The sequence below is a fragment of the Haliotis cracherodii genome, unplaced genomic scaffold (genome assembly GCF_022045235.1).
Source record: "Haliotis cracherodii isolate W230 unplaced genomic scaffold, xgHalCrac1.p SCAF_1, whole genome shotgun sequence".
Taxonomy (NCBI): domain Eukaryota; kingdom Metazoa; phylum Mollusca; class Gastropoda; order Lepetellida; family Haliotidae; genus Haliotis; species Haliotis cracherodii.
Genome location: NW_027266264.1, coordinates 4,917,283 through 4,925,973, shown reverse-complemented (window position 1 = coordinate 4,925,973; position 8,691 = coordinate 4,917,283). Strand labels below are relative to the sequence as shown.

General features: G+C 48.7%; 1 protein-coding gene across 1 annotated transcript; it reads right to left on the bottom strand.

Annotated features, from left to right (window-relative positions):
• Window positions 1-616: 616 nt before the first annotated feature.
• LOC139453884 (uncharacterized) lies at window positions 617-8,452 on the bottom strand. The gene is made up of 5 exons (XM_071235336.1): window positions 8,310-8,452; window positions 8,118-8,217; window positions 5,544-5,627; window positions 842-901; window positions 617-694 (listed from the first exon to the last, which is right to left on the bottom strand). Exons 1-5 carry the CDS (start codon window positions 8,450-8,452, stop codon window positions 617-619), a joined length of 465 nt encoding a protein of 154 aa, XP_071091437.1.
• Window positions 8,453-8,691: the final 239 nt, after the last annotated feature.

The window sequence follows — 8,691 nt, the reverse complement described above, 5'->3', positions numbered from 1 at the left end:
TATCAATTGTTGAACTGATGACCTGTCATGACCAGCAGCGTAGCCGACAGATTAACAACAAGTGTTGTAATTTTTGCCTACAGATTAGATATATTTACTAGTAATTTCCGTTCTTGCCGTTCAGTTGGTCGTCTTCCATTGTAAGACCACACACTTGGCAGGGGAAAAATCAGTAGCATTTAGTGCTTGTAGATATATAATGGAGTCTAAAAACTGATAAAAAAGTGTGTATTTTACATGAATAAATATGGTACTTAAAACATTCAGTTAAAGCATCATACCATTGCTGGGTGTGAAGTTTCTGAGTCATTGCCGAGGGCATATCCAGTAGGGCTGCCACATCGGATGCAGCCAGACTGTAGACAGAGATGGGTTTCACCAGCAGACTGTTGGCAGAGAACTAGAACACAAACACACACATCAGGTGCTGCCAGACTGTTGGCAGAGAACTAGAACACAAACACACACATCAGGTGCTGCCAGACTGTTGGCAGAGAACTAGAACACAGACACACACATCAGGTGCTGCCAGACTGTTGGCAGAGAACTAGAACACAAACACACACATCAGGTGCTGCCAGACTGTTGACGGAGAACTAGAACACAGACACACACATCAGGTGCTGCCAGACTGTTGGCGGAGAACTAGAACACAGACACACACATCAGGTGCTGCCAGACTGTTGGCAGAGAACTAGAACACAAACACACCCATCAGGTGCTGCCAGACTGTTGGCGGAGAACTAGGACACAGACACACACATCAGGTGCTGCCGGACTGTAGACAGAGATGGGTTTCACCAGCAGACTGTTGGCAGAGAACTAGAACACAAACACACACATCGGATGCAGCCAGACTGTAGACAGAGATGGGTTTCACCAGCAGACTGTTGGCGGAGAACTAGAACACAAACACACACATCGGATGCAACCAGACTGTAGACAGAGATGGGTTTCACCAGCAGACTGTTGGCAGAGAACTAGAACACAAACACACACATCAGGTGCTGCCGGACTGTTGGCGGAGAACTAGAACACAAACACACACATCAGGTGCTGCCGGACTGTTGGCAGAGAACTAGAACACAAACACACACATCAGGTGCTGCCGGACTGTTGGCAGAGAACTAGAACAAACACACACACATCAGGTGCTGCCAGACTGTTGGCAGAGAACTAGAACACAGACACACACATCAGGTGCTGCCAGACTGTTGGCAGAGTACTAGAACACAAACACACACATCAGGTGCTGCCGGACTATTGGCGGAGAACTAGAACACAGACACACACATCAGGTGCTGCCGGACTGTTGGCGGAGAACTAGAACACAGACACACACATCAGGTGCTGCCAGACTGTTGGCAGAGAACTAGAACACAAACACACACATCAGGTGCTGCCGGACTGTTGGCAGAGAACTAGAACACAAACACACACATCAGGTGCTGCCGGACTGTTGGCAGAGAACTAGAACACAGACACACACATCAGGTGCTGCCAGACTGTTGGCAGAGAACTAGAACACAGACACACACATCAGGTGCTGCCGGACTGTTGGCAGAGAACTAGAACACAAACACACACATCAGGTGCTGCCGGACTGTTGGCAGAGAACTAGAACACAGACACACACATCAGGTGCTGCCAGACTGTTGGCGGAGAACTAGAACACAAACACACACATCAGGTGCTGCCGGACTGTTGGCAGAGAACTAGAACACAAACACACACATCAGGTGCTGCCGGACTGTTGGCGGAGAACTAGAACACAAACACACACATCAGGTGCTGCCAGACTGTTGGCAGAGAACTAGAACACAGACACACACATCAGGTGCTGCCGGACTGTTGGCAGAGAACTAGAACACAGACACACACATCAGGTGCTGCCGGACTGTTGGCGGAGAACTAGAACACAGACACACACATCAGGTGCTGCCGGACTGTTGAAGGAGAACTAGAACACAAACACACACATCAGGTGCTGCCGGACTGTTGGCGGAGAACTAGAACACAAACACACACATCAGGTGCTGCCAGACTGTTGGCGGAGAACTAGAACACAAACACACACATCAGGTGCTGCCAGACTGTTGGCAGAGAACTAGAACACAAACACACACATCAGGTGCTGCCAGACTGTTGGCAGAGAACTAGAACACAAACACACACATCAGGTGCTGCCAGACTGTTGGCGGAGAACTAGAACACAAACACACACATCAGGTGCTGCCGGACTGTTGGCAGAGAACTAGAACACAAACACACACATCAGGTGCTGCCAGACTGTTGGCGGAGAACTAGAACACAAACACACACATCAGGTGCTGCCGGACTGTTGGCAGAGAACTAGAACACAGACACACACATCAGGTGCTGCCAGACTGTTGGCGGAGAACTAGAACACAAACACACACATCAGGTGCTGCCGGACTGTTGGCAGAGAACTAGAACACAGACACACACATCAGGTGCTGCCAGACTGTTGGCAGAGAACTAGAACACAAACACACACATCAGGTGCTGCCAGACTGTTGGCGGAGAACTAGAACACAAACACACACATCAGGTGCTGCCGGACTGTTGGCAGAGAACTAGAACACAGACACACACATCAGGTGCTGCCAGACTGTTGGCGGAGAACTAGAACACAAACACACACATCAGGTGCTGCCGGACTGTTGGCGGAGAACTAGAACACAGACACACACATCAGGTGCTGCCGGACTGTTGGCGGAGAACTAGAACACAGACACACACATCAGGTGCTGCCAGACTGTTGACAGAGAACTAGAATACGAACACACACATCAGGTGCTGCCAGACTGTTGGCGGAGAACTAGAACACAAACACACACATCAGGTGCTGCCAGACTGTTGGCCGAGAACTAGAACACAGACACACACATCGGGTGCTGCCGGACTGTTGGAGGAGAACTAGAACACAAACACACACATCAGGTGCTGCCAGACTGTTGACGGAGAACTAGAACACAAACACACACATCGGGTGCTGCCAGACTGTTGGCAGAGAACTAAAACACAAACACACACACATCAGGTGCTGCCAGACTGTTGGCGGAGAACTAGAACACAAACACACACATCAGGTGCTGCCAGACTGTTGGCGGAGAACTAGAACACAGACACACACATCAGGTGCTGCCAGACTGTTGGCAGAGAACTAGAACACAAACACACACATCAGGTGCTGCCGGACTGTTGGCGGAGAACTAGAACACAAACACACACATCAGGTGCTGCCGGACTGTTGGCAGAGAACTAGAACACAAACACACACATCAGGTGCTGCCGGACTGTTGGCAGAGAACTAGAACACAGACACACACATCAGGTGCTGCCGGACTGTTGGCGGAGAACTAGAACACAAACACACACATCAGGTGCTGCCAGACTGTTGGCGGAGAACTAGAACACAAACACACACATCAGGTGCTGCCAGACTGTTGGCAGAGAACTAGAACACAAACACACACATCAGGTGCTGCCGGACTGTTGGCGGAGAACTAGAACACAGACACACACATCAGGTGCTGCCGGACTATTGACGGAGAACTAGAACACAAACACACACATCAGGTGCTGCCAGACTGTTGGCAGAGAACTAGAACACAAACACACACATCAGGTGCTGCCAGACTGTTGGCGGAGAACTAGAACACAAACACACACATCAGGTGCTGCCAGACTGTTGGCGGAGAACTAGAACTGAAACACACACATCAGGTGCTGCCAGACTGTTGGCGGAGAACTAGAACACAAACACACACATCAGGTGCTGCCAGACTGTTGGCGGAGAACTAGAACACAAACACACACATCAGGTGCTGCCAGACTGTTGGCGGAGAACTAGAACACAAACACACACATCAGGTGCTGCCAGACTGTTGGCGGAGAACTAGAACACAAACACACACATCAGGTGCTGCCAGACTGTTGGCGGAGAACTAGAACACAGACACACATCAGATGCTGCCAGGCTGTTGGCGGAGAACTAGAACACAAACACACACATCAGATGCTGCCAGACTGTTGGCGGAGAACTAGAACACAGACACACTTATCAGGTGCTGCCAGACTGTTGGCAGAGAACTAGAACACAAACACACACATCAGGTAGGGCCAGACTGTTGGCAGAGAACTAGAACACAGACACACATCAGGTGCTGCCAGACTGTTGGCAGAGAACTAGAACACAGACACACATCAGGTGCTGGCAGACTGTTGGCGGAGAACTAGAACACAAACACACACATCAGGTGCTGCCAGACTGTTGGCGGAGAACTAGAACACAGACACACATCAGATGCTGCCATACTGTTGGCAGAGAACTAGAACACAAACACACACATCAGGAGCTGCCAGACTGTTGGCAGAGAACTAGAACACAAACACACACATCAGGTGCTGCCAGACTGTTGGCGGAGAACTAGAACACAAACACACACATCAGATGCTGCCGGACTGTTGGCGGAGAACTAGAACACAAACACACACATCAGATGCTGCCAGACTGTTGGCGGAGAACTAGAACTTAAACACAAACATCAGGTGCTGCCAGACTGTTGGCAGAGAACTAGAACACAGACACACATCAGGTGCTGCCAGACTGTTGGCGGAGAACTAGAACACAGACACACACATCAGGTGCTGCCAGACTGTTGGCGGAGAACTAGAACACAAACACACACATCAGATGCTGCCGGACTGTTGGCGGAGAACTAGAACACAAACACACACATCAGGTGCTGCCAGACTGTTGGCGGAGAACTAGAACACAGACACACATCAGATGCTGCCATACTGTTGGCAGAGAACTAGAACACAAACACACACATCAGGAGCTGCCAGACTGTTGGCAGAGAACTAGAACACAAACACACAAATCAGGTGCTGCCTGACTGTTGGCGGAGAACTAGAACACAAACACACACATCAGATGCTGCCGGACTGTTGGCGGAGAACTAGAACACAAACACACACATCAGGTGCTGCCAGACTGTTGGCGGAGAACTAGAACACAGACACACATCAGGTGCTGCCAGACTGTTGGCGGAGAACTAGAACACAAACACACACATCAGATGCTGCCGGACTGTTGGCGGAGAACTAGAACACAAACACACACATCAGGTGCTGCCGGACTGTTGGCGGAGAACTAGAACACAAACACACACATCAGGTGCTGCCAGACTGTTGGTGGAGAACTAGAACACAAACACACACATCAGGTGCTGCCATACTGTTGGCGGAGAACTAGAACACAGACACACACATCAGATGCTGCCTGACTGTTGGCGGAGAACTAGAACTTAAACACAAACATCAGGTGCTGCCGGACTGTTGGTGGAGAACTAGAACACAGATACACATCAGGTGCTGCCAGACTGTTGGTGGAGAACTAGAACACAGACACACCATCAGGTGCTGCCAGACTGTTGGCGGAGAACTAGAACACAAACACACACATCAGGTGCTGCAACCTACTTATAGCTGTCAATCACCTGTGGACCACTCACCTGCTTGTTGGAAGATTGTTCCTTCCCTGCGTCCACAACTCGGATACAGCTGGCCATACAACAGAACAGACGGATCTTGGGGGCCTGGGTAGAGCATACAACATTGTCAGTCAGATACAGCTGGCAATACAACAGAACAGGAGGATCTTGGGGGCCTGGGTAGAGCATACAACATTGTCAGTCAGATACAGCTGGCCATACAACAGAACAGGCAGATCTTGGGGGCCTGGGTAGAGCATACAACATTGTCAGTCAGATACAGCTGGCCATACAAAAGAACAGGCGGATCTTGGGGGCTTGGGTAGAGCATACAACATTGTCAGTCAGATACAGCTGGCCATACAACAGAACAGGCGTATCTTGGGGGCCTGGGTAGAGCATACAACATTGTCAGTCAGATACAGCTGGCCATACAACAGAACAGGCGGATCTTGGGGGCTTGGGTAGAGCATACAACATTGTCAGTCAGATACAGCTGGCCATACAACAGAACAGGCGGATCTTGGGGGCCTGGGTAGAGCATACAACATTGTCAGTCAGATACAGCTGGCCATACAACAGAACAGGCGGATCTTGGGGGCTTGGGTAGAGCATACAACATTGTCAGTCAGATACAGCTGGCCATACAACAGAACAGGCCTGGGTAGAGCATACAACATTGTCAGTCAGATACAGCTGGCCATACAACAGAACAGGCGGATCTTTGGGGCCTGGGTAGAGCATACAACATTGTCAGTCAGATACAGCTGGCCATACAACAGAACAGGCAGATCTTGAGGGCCTGGGTAGAGCATACAACATTGTCAGTCAGATACAACTGGCCATACAACAGAACAGGCGGATCTTGGGGGCCTGGGTAGAGCATACAACATTGTCAGTCAGATACAGCTGGCCATACAAAAGAACAGGCGGATCTTGGGGGCCTGGGTAGAGCATACAACATTGTCAGTCAGATACAGCTGGCAATACAACAGAACAGGCAGATCTTGGGGGCCTGGGTAGAGCATACAACATTGTCAGTCAGATACAGCTGGCAATACAACAGAACAGGCGGATCTTGGGGGCCTGGGTAGAGCATACAACATTGTCAGTCAGATACAGCTGGCCATACAACAGAACAGGCAGATCTTGGGGGCCTGGGTAGAGCATACAACATTGTCAGTCAGACACAGCTGGCCATACAACAGAACAGGTGGATCTTGGGGGCCTGGGTAGAGCATACAACATTGTCAGTCAGATACAGCTGGCCATACAACAGAACAGGCGGATCTTGGGGGCCTGGGTAGAGCATACAACATTGTCAGTCAGATACAGCTGGCCATACAAAAGAACAGGCGGATCTTGGGGGCCTGGGTAGAGCATACAACATTGTCAGTCAGATACAGCTGGCAATACAACAGAACAGGCAGATCTTGGGGGCCTGGGTAGAGCATACAACATTGTCAGTCAGATACAGCTGGCAATACAACAGAACAGGCGGATCTTGGGGGCCTGGGTAGAGCATACAACATTGTCAGTCAGATACAGCTGGCCATACAACAGAACAGGTGGATCTTGGGGGCCTGGGTAGAGCATACAACATTGTCAGTCAGATACAGCTGGCCATACAACAGAACAGGCAAGTGGCATATCATCAACCACTGCGCTATCATGATGTCTAGCTGGCTAGCGAACCATCTTGCATATGGTTGTACAAGACAGTGACTGGCCAATAAGATATTTAGATTTGATGTGAAGAACACATAGCATGAAATACGGTAAGAAAATATACATCTCTGCGCCAAGATTTAAGGACACCTCCACAGATAGTCCCGTCAGGTGAACCATGAACGAATGGTCTAATTTCAGGCTGAAAGGATGCTTGAGCCAATCAGACGTCAGCAAAGATCAAGCTGCATTTCTTTCCCACCAAATTTCATGCAGGACACAAATATGCCTTTGACGGAGCTCCCTTTTGGGTGCAGACACTGCAGAGCTCAGGAATGACAGGGTGGTCAATTTTTACAAAAATATAGCATTAAGTACATTTGGGAAAGGTTTTTAACTCTTTTATGAAGTACAGAAATCAGATATGCTGATCTGAATGGTTCGTTTATTTGTACAAGGAATCTAGAAGCCTTGATAGCAATTGGCTAATCAGCAATTTCATGTGACTCGACGAGGTGTCCTGTAGAGAGATGTCATATTGGAGTAAATGATCTGATTTTAATGACATTGAGTGAATGAGTGAGTGAGTTTGGTTTTACTCCGCTTTTAGCAATATTCCAGCAACATCACGGTAGGGGGACACCAGAAATGGGGTTCACACATTGTACCTATGTCGGGAATCAAACCTGGATCTTTGGCGTGACGTGCTGTAACCACAAGGCTACCGGACCACCCCTTAATGACATTGAGAAGAATTAGTCTCATAACAAATCTTACAGCACATAGATGGTTTTTCAAAATGTTGTTGTTAATGTAACACCAAAGTATGCCTTTGGTTACACACAGAACTTTACTTAGTCTCCATGGTCACCAGTATATTAATGAGTGATACCCAATGACTGATACCTAATAAAGAATTGGCTTTACCTTTGCAAAGCCTTTCCTGTGAGCATTGTAGACGATGATCTTTGAACCGAGGGTGAGGGCTGTGAACCGATGAGAGGCCGGCACACACGTCACGTACAGGCTAGACAAACAGTGGGTGAGTATAGCTTGTGTCATGAAAACATTTATATCCCAAAAACTATTACATACAGGTGCTACACTGGAGACACTCACCTGACTCGGTGGTCCAGTTCAAATATCCCCACATTAGACCGATCACAGCTGGTCACAACTCCCTGGAACACACAACCTTCAACTATATCTAGGTATCTAACATAGTCTTCAAACCAAATCCAAGTTTCACTGGTATCTAACATAGTCTTCAAACCAAGGCAAGTTTCACTGGTATCTAACATAGTCTTCAAACCAAGGCCAAGTTTCACTGATATCTAACATGGTCTTCAAACCAAGGCCAAGTTTCACTGGTATCTAACATGGTCTTCAAACCAAGGCCAAGTTTCACTGATATCTAACATGGTCTTCAAACCAAGGCCAAGTTTCACTGATATCTAACATGGTCTTCAAACCAAGGCCAAGTTTCACTGGTATCTAACAT

Excerpts from the sequence above, each read along its gene's own strand:
- LOC139453884 (XM_071235336.1), bottom strand. The coding sequence starts at position 8,452 with ATGTTAGATACCAGTGAAACTTGGATTTGGTTTGAAGACTATGTTAGA. Across the intron at positions 8,218-8,309 it reads GAACTGGACCACCGAGTCAG|CCTGTACGTGACGTGTGTGC; the intron begins GTGAGTGTCTCC and ends CTGTTTGTCTAG. Across the intron at positions 695-841 it reads ACAGTCTGGCTGCATCCGAT|TTCTCTGCCAACAGTCTGGC; the intron begins GTGTGTGTTTGT and ends TTTGTGTTCTAG.